This window comes from Leptonotus elevatus, chromosome 2, assembly GCF_054856555.1.
Source record: "Leptonotus elevatus isolate MCC_2025b chromosome 2, RoL_Lele_1.0, whole genome shotgun sequence".
In the NCBI taxonomy this organism is placed as follows: Eukaryota; Metazoa; Chordata; class Actinopteri; order Syngnathiformes; family Syngnathidae; genus Leptonotus; species Leptonotus elevatus.
The window spans coordinates 12,157,700-12,172,520 of record NC_141240.1 but is presented as its reverse complement, the minus strand read 5'-3'; the positions used below and the strand labels follow the sequence as shown (position 1 = coordinate 12,172,520).

General features: G+C 40.0%; 1 protein-coding gene across 2 annotated transcripts in view; it reads right to left on the bottom strand.

Moving 5' to 3' along the window:
• The window catches only part of LOC147178444 (FYVE, RhoGEF and PH domain-containing protein 3-like), a 51,143-nt gene that overhangs the window by 8,038 nt on the left and 28,284 nt on the right, over positions 1–14,821 (bottom strand). For both annotated transcript variants that reach the window (XM_086069450.1, XM_086069449.1), the window contains exons 3-13: positions 9,889–10,047; positions 8,602–8,797; positions 7,928–8,534; positions 5,123–5,212; positions 3,411–3,547; positions 3,011–3,167; positions 1,955–2,093; positions 1,069–1,127; positions 531–677; positions 360–452; positions 184–263 (exon numbers count right to left, since the gene is read on the bottom strand). In XM_086069450.1, coding sequence (XP_085925576.1) covers positions 184–263; positions 360–452; positions 531–677; positions 1,069–1,127; positions 1,955–2,093; positions 3,011–3,167; positions 3,411–3,547; positions 5,123–5,212; positions 7,928–8,534; positions 8,602–8,797; positions 9,889–10,047 — 1,864 coding nt within the window. The remainder of the gene's footprint in view (positions 1–183; positions 264–359; positions 453–530; positions 678–1,068; positions 1,128–1,954; positions 2,094–3,010; positions 3,168–3,410; positions 3,548–5,122; positions 5,213–7,927; positions 8,535–8,601; positions 8,798–9,888; positions 10,048–14,821) is intronic.

The window sequence follows — 14,821 nt, the reverse complement described above, 5'->3', positions numbered from 1 at the left end:
TGAATGAGTTATTGGAAGGAAGATTTTCCACATATTGCTTACTATTTTATATCATGTGGCATTAACGGCATGTTTTTTCAGTTATGTAATATGTGATGTTTTATTGTTTGACAGCAATCAATATAAATGAAAATAAAACTTCGGAATGCTTCTATAGTGACAGTTTAAATGTTTTTTTTTAACCTGGCTTGAAGTTCAAGTGACCGTTGTTTGCCAATAATGGCAAATGTGTGAGGAAGATTCTGCTTCACGTTCTCCTGCACCTGAGGCAACAAAGAAGCATAATGATTCATATTCATAAAACCTATAAAGGTTATCTGGCATAAAAAAAAGAAGAAGAAAATCCTGTAAGAAAGTACCTCCATGCCAGCAATGTCAATTCTCTCCCTGACGCTGAACTTCTGCCCCATCAGTCTGAGTTTAGGCACACAGTAGAGCACCATGTTGTTAAACTGAGAGACAAGAAAAACAATCATGACGGAGTTCGTCTCTGTGGACATCCAATCTCTCTGTCTGACATTTCCTCTCACCAAGTAGAGGTATCTGTCTTGTGCTGTTCCATTTTTGGCTGACATCTTCTTGATATGTCCTTCCTTGATAAGCTCATTGGCTGGGTTCACAATATCCTCCTCCCCTCCCAACCTCTCATAAACCTCAAGCAGTTTGTGCATCTTCTCCTGTAAACATAAGACAGCGCTAACGTGAATGAGACGAACGCCACCAGAGTGCGCTGTTTTGCCAAAACAGTCATCCCAACGGAAAGAGCAGGTATTACATTTCTTTATCGATCATTCGACCACATTTGGAGGTTTCAGGGAGGTAAGAAATACAAGTCAGACCGAGGAAAGTGATGCAGAGGATGGGTGTTACAGAACGCCCGTCAGACATCCGCAAGCTGTGAAACTTGAGGCAGGAAACAGCAACTTCCTGTCTGAACCGACTCAGCGCGTTCACTCCCTCAGACCAACACTTGCAGCAACAGTTCAGCATCAGCAATGCGTCAGATGAGTGTTCTCAGCACAGAGTTCAAGCAGATGGGGATTGGTGACACATTTTGTTGAGTCTCACCATTTTCTTGATTGCTGCGTTGGAGTGATTAGCTGCAGTAGATATTAACTCCAGTGCCTCTGTAGAAATAACGTAAATATGTTAGGATCAAATCCAAAATACACAAATAGTATTAAACTGTTAAAGGGGAAGCCAACCTTAAACATTTCTTGACCATAATATGTTATATGTGACCTCACTAGTCTAAGCATGACATTCTGATTAATATTACATTTGTGGATTAAGAGTGATGCAGCAAAATCCAAGCTTCCGCCATTTTGTCACTTGCTGTCGACTGAAGATGACATCACAGTTGCTCGGGGTTCCGGCAACGACCAATCACAGCTCATTTGATTTCTGAAGCTGAGCTGTGATTAGTTGTTACCTGAGCCCTGAGCAACTGTGATGTCATTTTCACTCAACAGCAAGTGGCAAAATGGCCGCCGTCCAATATTGATAATAAATGATGGATTTTACTGCTTAACTCATACTCCACTAACACAATATTAACCAGTATGCTGTATTTCGAGTAGGGGGGCCGCATAAAACATATTATTGCCAAGAACTTTGGAGGGGTGTTGACTTCCCCTTTAAGACAGGAAAATATGTACATGGTCACTCTTAACTGTGTGGGAAAGCCAGTTGAAGGTTTGCAAGCAACACCACTGTGATAAACTACTGTGGAATGTGGAGTGGATGAGTGAAACCCTATAAACTAAACAAAGGGTTGAACTTAGGCTTTTGTAATTGGACACTGGGATGCTGGAGCATATAAAGTATGATCTGACCTTTCCAGACCCAGAGGGCTACGCCCAATCTCATAGAAACACCAGCTACACTACAATGTGATCATGTGACTTGAGTTGAGGGCAGACAGAAACGTTGGCGAGTTTATCGTTGGCCTCACTTTCTGCATCCTTTCGGTCGAGAGCGTCATCGGGCAGTTTCTTCAGGTAGTCTTTGAGCAAGAGTTCATAGCGGGGAATCCTCTGGACGGGTTCCAGCATGTGGTGCTGCAACGTCAAGTTGCCGCAAACGTCCTGTTTCTGATCATTTAAACATGAAAAACAAACAGAAGCAAACATTCAACAGACACACCTTTGGGAAACTTGCAGAATATTCAAATTTTAAGAAAAGCTCAGTTTTAAGTGACATTGAGAGAAAGGTAACAATTTATTTTAACTCATTCACTGCCATTGGCAGCTATAGACTTTAAAAAAATCATTTTAACTATTTCTATTAGTTAATTATTTTTTTTCATTTTTGTTAACAAGAGTATGAAAACCTAGATATTTTTTGGGTACATTTAGAACAGATATACAATTTTAACTATTGAAGTAATGCGATTAATTATGATTAAAAATTTTAATCGATTGATGCCCCTCATTTTTAATAATCTTTTCTTAAAAAACAAACAAAATGTATTTTTAATTTTTAATATTTTATTTTTATGAATTTTTTAAAGAAAATATTATTTAAAGTTAGGGGCGCCAGGCGATTAAAATTTTTAATCGTAATTAATCGCATGACTTCACTAGTTAACTCTCGATTAATCACAAATTGTATATCTGTTCTAATACAATTTTAAAAAATTTAGGTTTTCATACTGTTGTTAACAAAAGTGGGAAAAATGTTAAACTAATAGAAATAGTTTAAATGAATTTTTGACGTCTATAGCCGTCAATGGCAGTGAATGAGTTAATATTGTAGTGAAATTCCGCTGTTCTTTCTACAACTTTGTAACAATTTTGTAACAGCGTCATTTCTTTACAAACGCCTCCAGTAATAGATATGCAGGTGTCCCTAATGAAGTGTACGGGTAGTTTAAATATAACACCGAGCATTGATAACAAATGACTGAGATTCTGAGAGTGAAAGGGAATTTTTTTTTGTATCTCTGTACAAAAATTTAACAATAAAGTGACATGAAAAACGGCACCATACCCACAAAACACACACACACCTGAATATTTTGGACGACGCTCTTGAACTGTGAAGATCGTTGCGTCCAGGTGTTGACCAAGTCCATCGCTCGGTCAAAGTTTTTCACATACTCGCCATACATCTTCATGAAAGGTGCCAGTTTCTGGAGGATGTCCCCAATACGAGGGTTGGAATTCCTGCGGGGAAAAACAGAAACAGCATGCATGTTGATTAAAACCACGTGAGAAGTCCAGGGTGTATCCTGCTTTTCTCCCCAAGTCCCCAAAGACAAGTTCGGTATCAAAACATAAAGTGTATAGTTGTTATACCTAGTAAGGAAATTGTATGAACTTAGTTCCAGTTTCAACACTGAGAGTCCAATAGAAATGATTGCTAACTGAGCACCTCAGTAGTCTGTATAGTTGTCGATCCTTCCTCACCATTCTCCAATGATGCGCGTCTTGAGCTCTGGAAGCAGGAACTTGTCGTGGAAGCAGTAGATGGAGGAGATGTTGGAGAAGATCCCTGTAATGACATCCTGAGGGATTCCGGCCTCTGTGAGTTTAGTGCAAAATACCTGCAGAGGAAACATATGTGTCAAAAACAAATGAGGGCGAGGAAGAAGAGGTTGGGACACATCCCAAAAATCTTTTACTCAATTCCATTAATTTAACGCCCGGAGACATTTCACTTCATTACAATGCGCGTCATCTAAGGGAAGGACTTAAAGCAGGAAGTAAATCGCTATTATCATAAAATATATTAACATAAAAATGTGTGCAGCAAAGTATACATGAGCTATACAAAATCCTTGAACCTGATTGGTTTACCAATATTGTAGGGAAAAAATTAAGATGAGCTATGGTTGCCATGTCAAGCCAGTGCCTTACTGTATTTGAATCGAACCGATAAATGGTAGCAATATTTAAATGAGCAAACATTTAAAAAACATGTTATACCAATATATTCAGCAAAGGTATATCATGTCAGTGTATGCAAATGCGGTTTACTTACTGCAATAAGGCTCAGATTTGGAATTTGTCTGCAGTAATTCATTACATGCGGAAGAATTTGTCTGTGGTAATTCATTACATGCGGAACCTTTTGTTACTGTAGCCAGAGGCAAAGTCATGAAACATTTCCATGAAAACCAATCAATGTCACATGACTGTGGCGTGACATCAACAGGAGATGAACTATTTCATGTGACGTGAGAGCACCGCACACTCTCGTCAAAAACGGCTATCAGTGCATGCAAACATGTTCGGTGGGGAAGACGGACTTAACTGGAAATGCTTGGCTGGGATAAATATAGAGATGAGTTAATTTAATATGTGTGTCTTACATTTGTCAGAATGTAAAATTATAGATGTAAAAAAATCATTTGAACTATTTCTATTAGTTTAACATTTGTTTTCCACTTTTGTTAACAAGAGTATGAAAACCTAGAAAAAAATATTTTACATTTAGAACAGAAATTTGTGATTAATCGTGAGTTAAGTTATGCAATTAATTACAATTAAAAAAAAATAATTGCCTGACGCCCGTAATTTTTGATAATCTTTTTTTCTTTTTTTTTTTAAAGATTATTTAAAAAAAAAATCTAGGTTTTCATACTCTAGTTAACAAAAGTGGAATCTTTTTTCAAACTAATAGAAATAGTTTAAATATTTTTTTGACGTTTATAGACGTCAATGGCAGTGAATGAGTTAATAAAATGACAACTTGTGCTCTGCACACAAATAAGTCATATCTTCCATTTAAGACTTTTTTTTAACAAGCTTTCCAATGAGAAACCCTGCTAAAATTTTGGAGACACCATTAATCCATGATTAATCCAGGGATTTACACACATTTGTTCATGTGCTACTCTGCAGCCATCCAGAGGTGTAACTGCTTTGAGGTAACCAATGCATGTAGTATAAATCTCATGCATGTAACACAGAGTGACTGTCTCCCACATTCGTGCTTACACAGATTAATTCGGCCCGCAAAGGAACGCTGGTGTCCCCTGGATCACAGAACACTTATTTAATCCGGCTCAGCCCTGATCTCAATCACTAAAACCGCTGGCACACTCACACTGGATATTGGAATTTGGACCAGAGGCACCCAAAGTGCCATTTGGGAGAAGGTGACTTCCATAGTTTACCTGGTCGAGGAGGTTGAGCCTCTTGACGTAGGCCTCTTCAGTCTGGAGAAGTTCTTTGGCAATGTTCAGCAACCTGTGCACCTCTGAGCACTGATGGGCACAAATCACACATGCACCAAGGATTACAACAAAGGCATCAAAATGACCTCTAAACATCAAACGCATTGAAAAGCTATGATCTTCTTGTAGCATCATTTCAAAAAAATTCAGCAATTGGCCTCCTGTGATATCTTTGACCTTATGAGCAGCTACATTTCGTGCGACAACTGAATGTAAACAAGTCTTCAATCAAACCTTGAGAGTCGCTTTGCTAACAGCTGAACAAACAACACGTTTCTTGTTTTTCAATAGTTCTATTATTTTAAAAACTCACATTGTGAGTACAGTCAATTCTAATTTTTCCCTTTACCATTTTGCAAAGTGCATCACTTATCAAACCCACATCCTCTAAAATGTAGTGCCAACATGCAAAGTTCTCATGTCACAGAAACATACGCATCTTTCACTGGAGGAGTAATGTTGCAACCAGTTTGTTTAAAGGGTATGTCAACACACCCCAAAAATATTGACAAAAATAAAATAATATATATATATATATGCATGCAGCCTCACTACTCTAAATATGGTTAATATTACGTTAGTGGAATTCGAGTTAAGCAACAAAATCCAGCAGTTTTGATCAATATCAGAAGGCTGCCATTTTAATTTTTTTTTAATTTTGTGCACACACACATATATGGTCTCCCAGGCGGGGAAGCAAACTCATGCCAACCGGCACCGAAGGCAAGTGACGGTAACCACTCCCCCACCGGGAGCCCTAGAAGGCAGCCATTTTGCCATATGCTGTCGCCTGAAGATGACGTCACAGTTCCTCAGGGCTCAGGCAACGACCAATCACAGCTCAGCTTGCTCAGGTCTCAGGAAACAACCAATCATAGCTCAGCTTCAGAAAACAGGTGAGCTGTGATTGGTCGTTGCCTGAGCCCTGAGGAACTGTGATGTCATCTTCAGGCGACAGCAAATGGTAAAATGGCCGCCCTCTGAGATGGATAAAAATGGCTAAATTTAGCTACCTAACTCATATTCTATACATGTAATAGTAATCAGAATATAATTTTGAGACTAGTGAGGTCACATATAACTTAACTAAGACTGAAAACTTCCTAGACTTGATCAATTTAGCTTTCATTTGCTAACATCTGGATCTGACACAATTTAGTAGATAGTGTACCACCTTTTGTTTCAGCAAAAACATTTGAATATGTTTATGTGATAAACACGTGTTTGTTGCCCCTGTTGTATCTCACTGCATTGAATATTGAAACTGTGCAAAGCACTGAATGCGTATTCTCAGAGAGATGCCATTTTACAATCATTTGGACTGTCCTTAAGAAGAAAGGAACCACTGGTTGTCTGAGTAACCAAATTCAAAAAGTACAGAGACTTCACCAGAAGCTAGCAAGCTAGCTTGCTAGCTCACAAGCAAGAAGAATAGAATAGGAAGGCCATGCTGGAATTTGTCAAAATGGCCCCCAAAAAAATACTTGTCAAGAAGCGTAATGTTCTGATAAGACAAAGATGAACCTTTCCTAAAAAGATGGTGAGGGGAAGTGACAGCTGAGAGAAAGAAATCATCTTCACCAGATCTCAAAGAAAAAAGCCCAACTGTGATTCATGGTGGCGGCAATGTCATAATTGGGCTTTCACGGCTTCTTCTGGGAATGGCTCATTCATCTTTATTGATGATGTAACACATGATGACAACAGCATGATAAACTGATTGATCATGCAGCAAGAAAAATGACCCAAAAGACACCACACCAAGACAGGGGGAAGGTCTTGGATCGGTCAAATAACCAAGCTTAAACTCTAGAGGAGATTGAAGGGAGTAATGCCCCAAAACAATGTAACAGCTGAAAGAAGCTGTAGTGAAAACTTGTAAAAGTCTCATTTAAGAAGAATGCCAACGTCACTGCAAGCGATGGATTTTGCAACTTAATATTAAGTCTTATTCATCACTAAACTACTGTATATTAAATCGATCTGCACCAATTCACATAAGCAAGTTTCTAAGCTGTGTTTCAGGTGCCAATGGAAATATTCATCTTTTGACGTCAAACACATACAGTATTTTCAGTCAACAAAAATAAAGGTTTGGCCTCTGTTGCCCCTTTAAGTGCCAAGATATCAGCAGCACATACAGTAGAGGGACATGCATAGGCGGTGCTGTTGACAATCAATAGAGGAGCTGAAGGACAAGAGAAAAGCGAAACTAGCTTAAATGTGGGGAGTCCAACGCAAGCTCCTATTACCGCTTACGGGCAGGTATTCATCTCTTTATGTAACTGCAGAGCCGCTTTTAGAGTCAAGTCGATCACTTGTGGCCGCCAGTGTGAGGTTGTCACAGCGTATAGCATTTCATCAAGAGTATTCTTTGAAGAGGCTCAACCAGGCGGAGATAATAATAGAGACCGGCTGCTTTTGCCCACTCTCGGAGGAAGGCCGGATGAGTCAAATGTGCCATGAAAATTCTTATAAACTGACATTTATATAAGGACTCCTGACCTTCTAAAGTGTCTCATTCGCATAATGATGACACAGGATTTTATAAACTGTTCCATTGCAAAAACATGACACAGCATCAGGAGTCACAATTTTGCTGAACGTGACTTTGCGGGTGACCTGGGGGATTGAACATGAAACCTTCCTACCACAATGTTGTTCTCATAGGGGGGGAAGGGAAATGTTACGCACTGTTACGATTTTTCAATTTGCGAACCAATGAGACGGAAGTATGCTACTCACTTTTTGTGCCTCTGTATGCACATCTGTCAGGTACCCGGTTTGTGCGTCTGTTAGAGAGTTGACCTCGCCACCGCTCCCCTCATCCAAGTCACTGTCCTCATCCTGAGTGGAATCCCGCTTGTTGCTCAGGGTAACGCAACAAGACACACTCTCCGTTTCCGTCACACTGTCGTAATGATCCTCCTCGTCAATGGCGTCCTCGTTGGGGAAGGCCTCCCCTTCGGCGGCGCACGACGGACTGTCGATGCCGCTGTCCCGGTTCGGAATCTTTATCTGCTCTGAGGAGTCTGGATTATCTAGAAAATCGTGGGAGGAGCCTTCATCCCGCTCCCCGTCGTCAAGGCAACCATCGCCGTGGGTTATGTCCACTTCCACGTCCAACGGGGTGTCGTCGGAGCCGTCCAGGTGCATGGACGCCAGACAAGACAGTTCGGATACATCGTCAGTTCCTTCAGAGGTGCAGGGTGCGAGTTTGCTCAAAGGGGAGGAGTCTCCCGCAATCTTTGCTGTGGTGTCCTGGTCGCAGGAGGAAGCGATGTCACTCGCCGTGTCCATTCTAAGACACAGGTGCAGCTGGGAGCGGGGGAGCGCCCCCAAGATGGGGACCCTAGGAAGAAAGGAAAGGAGGTGTAAAGCACATCAATCATGAAATAAATTCCCGACAATATTCTTACCTTGAATTTTCAAACCTCTCGATGAGCAGACCCACTTTCTGGATTTCCCTCTGTGGCTGTGCTCCCACGACAGGAGGCACAAGACCGGGTTTGGGTTTGGGCGGAGGCGCAGGGAGAGGCCTGCAGGGCGCCGGCGGGATCCTCTTGGGTTTCTTGTCTTGCCCGAGAGCGAGCAGGTGCGCCGGTTTAGGGGGCACTAGAGGGACACGTCCAGAAAAGGCAAGAAAAGCAGAACGAGAGAGACAAACGTGAGGCTGCGGGCACCGATCGTGTATCGTGTAAAAATCCAAGGGAGAAAACCTCCATGGTTGTTTCTGAGAATTGCGCCTGCCCGCTCCTAACAAAAAATAGCAGTGCTGATTTCGAACTACTTCAGCTTTCTGATGACTTCCTTATTTCAAACAGGATACTGAGATGTGTGTGCACGTGAGCCACAACAGTTCCTGTACATTTAGAAAAGATGCGCAGACACAGACAGTGGATTATCATAAGTATGCACACAGTGCTCATGCTTCCCCCCGCTCACTGTCATTTGACAAGTGTTCATATTTTCATAAATGGCTGACATGTTAATGCCGATAGTCGGCTTCCTCTGTGTATGTCTGTCTTATTCATCTCTACAGATAAATGGAACTGCCTGTCAAAACAACACAAATGAAGTATAAAAGTATATTGTATGCCAAATATAATATAGTACAATCTAAAATTCTATTCTGTACTTCCAAATAACTCATTTATTGAAAAATACATCATGAAACACTTTAAATGCATGATTTGAATAAATAATTCAGATTCACTTTTCAATTTTGCTACACTGGTTGCTAATGGTGACTGAAACACAAAACCATAATTTCCGTCTTCAAACTGATACAATTGTTGCATCCTGTCAAAAAAAAAAAGAGCAGACCAACTAACATACCAAAAATGGAAATAAGGGAATATAACTGTTATTATAATACAGCAGTAAAGCGTGGATGAATATAGGCCACTTGAAATTTGAGGCGAGCGTAGTGTTGTACTGTGATTTTCCAAAACTCCCCAAACACAACACATGTTGATAATTAGCATTCATCAAAGATGTCACAGCAAAATCTCACGGGAGCCTCTGGCCTGCTTTAAAGCAGCAGCTTGCGTGGAAGTGACCTAGTGAGCAGAGTGAGTAACGGCATGAGGCCAGTGAACAGACACCTACGCATTTTTCTTTGCCTTTTATTTTTTATTTTTTAGAGCTAGTCAGACATCGTAATGGCGACAGCAGCGGTGGCTGTTCTTCTGGCAGTGCTTTACCTTGAGGTTTCTGTGCAACTGGCGGTCTGGGAGATGTGGATGGCTGGGGCCGCGGCTTGATGGCGGGCTTCTCGTGACATGATCCTTTTTTTAGCAGCCGTGGAGAGGACAGGGAATCCGCTGACCCATACTGGTACTGGACGGGAGCAGCAGGGAGGTCTGAGGAGAACAAACAAACATGAAAAAAGGCGGCTATGATGAGATTGATCTTAACAGACACACACGGTATTCATGAAGAAACACAGGAGCTTGGGTGTAGTAGTGAAGGCAGGTGACCTTGAGCTCACTGTGTGTTCTCAGGATTATGTTGACTGGGGAGGCAGTCACCATATTGATCGGCCCTAGCGGCCTGAGGCAGCGGACTGAACTGCAGATTGGTATCTGATTGACGATATTTAATCTTCTCGGGAATGTCCAAAATGGGTGTGCGTGAGAGTGTTTGGCTGACAAATTTAGATTTTCAACTCCAAAGAGGTTTGATGGGAGGATGACTTGCTTTTGCCTGGCAGCTATTAACTCATTTACTGCCATTGGCGGTTATAAGCATGCGATTAATTCAGATTAAAAACTTTAATTGCCTGACACCCCAAATTTTTTATCTTTTCTTCTTTTTTTTATTTTATTCATTCACTGCCATTGACGGCTCCAAACGTCAGAAAATCATTTTAACTATTTCTATTAGTTTAACATTCCCCCCCACACTTTTGTTAACAAGAGTATGAAAACCTAGAATTTTTTATTGTACATTTAGAACCGATATCAAATTTGTGATTAATTGTGAGTTAACTAATTCAAAATGTAATCACCTCTTGCCCCTAATTTTTAATAATCTTTTTTTTTAATGAAATTATGGCAGTGAATGAGTTAAGCGTCTTTCCATAAACTGGACGACTGAGAATCTAAAACAGGCATTTTTGAAAAGATGAGGCGTCCAAAGGTTATTTTGCAAATTCCACCTGTGAGTAACAGAGGAAATGACATTGCAATTACAAGAAGTAAAAAGCAATCAGAAAACCCAACAACTACAAATGTTTTCTGTCCTACATTATATAATGTTCATGCCTGTTTTTTTCCAAAATGAACCGAATGGGGGTGGAAAATAACTAGGTCAAATTATAGTTGGGATCAACACATTCTACAAGGCTCTGCATTGAACAGAGATGAGTAAAAAGAGAATAAATTACATTCTTTTAACAAAAACAAGGTTTTGTATGACCTATGATGTTTTTATCATATCGGTTTGAGAATTGAAGTAGAAGTCGACTAAGGTCTTATTGTGTGGAGCTTCCATGTTGCTTGTGTGGGTTTTCACTGCGGACACCTGCCTCCTCCCACACTCCAAAAACCTGCATGAATTGAGTACTGTACCCTAAATTCCCATAGGTGTGAAAGGTTGTGCGTTTTGCTTAAGTGTCCTGTACTTGATTGCCAAACTACTTGTCATATAAGCTCGAACTCTGCTCAGCCGTGACCTTATGGAGCCAGCATGCAGTATTATCCTCAGTATACATACACTAAGGAGACACAATGGATGAGAATGCGCTTTGGCAACAATCTAGTAAAAATATGTAATGATGATGTAGGGTTACCACAGTATAACTAATGTTAACATTGCAACTAAAAATTGTAATTTCCAATGAAGTTGGGACATTGGCTAACATCAAAAACAGAACACATCCATACTGTATATCCATGATTTGCAAAACCAACCTCAATTCAATTGAATACACCACAAAGACTGCACATGATGAAATCCCTAAATTCCTTAAAATTCTGTGTAGAAAACGTTCTTCAACTGTTTGCTCATTCAGGTGTTCACACAGTAGTGAACAGGCCCCAACATTGCTTTGAACAATTGAGCCTTTTGCCCTAAATGATTTGGTGCCACAGGCAAACGTGTAGCTTCTCCCCCCGGCAATAAATAAATAAATAAAAATATATAGATATATAGATATATAATATTTAACTCATTCACTGCCATTGACGCCTAATTTTTAATAATCTTTTGTTTTGTTTTTTAATTATGAGTTAACAAGTGAAGTCACGCAATTAATTACAATTAATTTTAATCACCTGACGCCCCTAATTTAAAAAAATATTTTCTTCTTTTTTTTGTTTAAAAAAAATATTTTTAAAAAGATAATTAAAAATGTGAATGAATTAAAAAGAAAAAGAAAAGATAAAAAATTTGGAGCATCAGGCGAAAAATTAAAATTTTAATCGTAATTAATCGCATGACTTTAATAGTTAACTCACAATTAATCACAAATTTTATATCTGTTCTAAATGCACAATAAAAAAATTCTAGGTTTTCATACTCTTAACAAAAGTGGAAAAAAAGGTTAAACTAATAGAAATAGTTCAAACGAATTTTTGACGTCTAGAGCCGTCAATGGCAGTGAATGAGTTAATAACACACCACAAAATAAATACCGAATTTCACAGACAACTAGAAATAAAAAAATAAAGTATGCCTTTACTATATATTTGTTAACATTAAACCAGCACGCAATTCTTATCTTGTATAAATGAATGTGGTTATGTGAAACAATGATCTATGCAAATCTATTTGCAGGTATCTAGACTGGACTGGAAAGCCAGCAAGCTTTAAACAAGTTACAAGCAAGCTAAAAAGCTAACGCTATTTTCGTGTTAATTTTCATAGACAATGATTATTGACAACTGTGGGCCCATTTTTCCTCTATCTCCTGTCATCACTTTCTTAACGCAGCACCTGAGGGCTTGGACCTTTTCATTGTAAATGTTATTGGGGGCGAAATAAATAAAAATTATTTCTTTTGCCCTGCAATTTAGCGCCCCATACACTTGATGGCGCCCTAGGCGACCGCCTAGTTCGCCAATGCCCAGGGCCTGGCCTGCTTTTGGAGATGCTCCTTTTATACCATATTATTATGACACTTACCTGTGTCTATTCTCTAATTAACCTGTACACATGTGAATTGTTCCAAAGAGGTGTTGTTGAGCATTCCTCAACTTTACCAGTCTTTTGTTGCCCATTTGCCAGCTTCTATGGAACATGTTGCAGGTATCAAAATTCACAGTGAGAAAACACAATATTCATCAGTTTGAACATTAAATATCTTGTCTTTGTGTTGTATTCCATTGAACAGAGGCTAAAAGATATTTGTTAATTGTACTGTATTCTATTTTTGTTTTGTTTCTGTTTTACACAACTTCATTGGACCTGGGGTTTGTATGTACGTAGAGTATGTAGTTGATCTGCAAAAAGTAATTGACTACAGGCTGAAGTAGAATATAGTCAATACAAACTTTCCCAACTAGAAACAAATCCAAAATGGCACGAAGCCTCCACAGAACCATCTCATTTTGTGTAGCTCCAGGCAACAGAAGGAGAGAATTCTCTCAGTAATGAGTCCCGTTAGGCCTTCGCCCCCATGCGGAACGCTGCAGGCTTCACACCATTTTTGCTCCGTGGCATAATAAGATGCCAGGATAGAAAAATGTTATCGTTAATCATTCGTGGACTATTATTGCATGGCGCCAGAATTGAGTCAAAGGAGAAGAGGAGACCTTTAACCAAGTCAACGTGCATGTTTTTCCTTGAAATAACTGTCCAGCCAAGAACTTTGTGACCAGGGATGTTCAAGGGTCGTGGCTGGGAAAAACAAACAAGCATGGAAGATGGTGGCATAGGGGCTCGGGGCTGGTACCTATGGCAACTCTGCGTAGCTGAGCAACGAGAGAGAAAAAGATTTGGCCCACATATCAAAGCACTAAAAAGAAACTTGAGAGTAGTGAAGTAGCAGATTGTTTTCCCTAATGAAGTGGATTTCAGATGGCGCAGTGCTCAAGTGGTTAGCACATTTGCCTCAATTTCGAAGGTTGGAATTTAAAATCCGGGCTTCCTGTATGGAGCGTGCATGTTCTCCCTGTGCTCCCATATGTTTTCTTAGGGTACATCCTCCCACATTCCCCCCCAAAAAGTCCATTGAAGACTATAAATTGTCCTGAGCCAGTAGTTGCCTATATGTGCCTTGTGATTGGCTGGCAAGGGGCAACCAGCCTGGGGTGTATCCTACACTGCAACTCACTCCAAGACTGCTGGGGTAGGTTACAACTCACCTGAGAATGGAATGGCGCAAAGTGCTTCAGAAAATGGATTGACAGAATTGCATTTGAAATAAATACATATAAGTTATTGTTTCACAAGGTAGACTATGAACAGTATAAACAAAATCATTCCTATTATTTGCTCAGATTGGAGACAAATCCATTCTTTTAGTTTCACATATCCATGGAGTTCAAAGAGCAGGAATGGAGGTAAATAACAAAAAATAAATTAAAAATATAGACAATAGTTAACCATATAATAAAATAATAAAAGCATGCCATGAAATGTATTATAAAATAGTTTGATGAAAATGAGCTCACAGCCAGACGTCCTTCACCGCTCATTCCTGCATTAATAAACATGTACCTGTCCTTTCTCAGGCACGTGTATGCGGGATGGAGCATTCTATTCTCCTGCCAAACCCGATCCAAGTTCCTCCTCCCGGGGTAGAAGTGACGTGTGAGAGTGCCCAGACAAAACAAAGACACCTCTACGCCGCCTCAGTCAAGTTACAGTCGACATCTAGACTATCGATGCTCACGTTGGGAAACGGCTGCTGTGACTGACACGGCATGTGTGTTATTTTAAGAGGGATTTTCCCAAAACACACAATAGAAGACACACAAGGATAAAGGCTCATTAATTTACTCAGCTCAGCCCGTTATTGAGAGAGGGATGAATGGGACAATTAGGCAGGAATTACACATCTGAGAACCATCATTGGCACTAAGCTCTACTGGCTGCCCATCCCCATGACAACCAGCCGCTGCTCCAAATATCTAAGCCACGTTTCCTCACCGCATATTAATTGGGTTGAAAAAAAACAGGTAACAAACAACA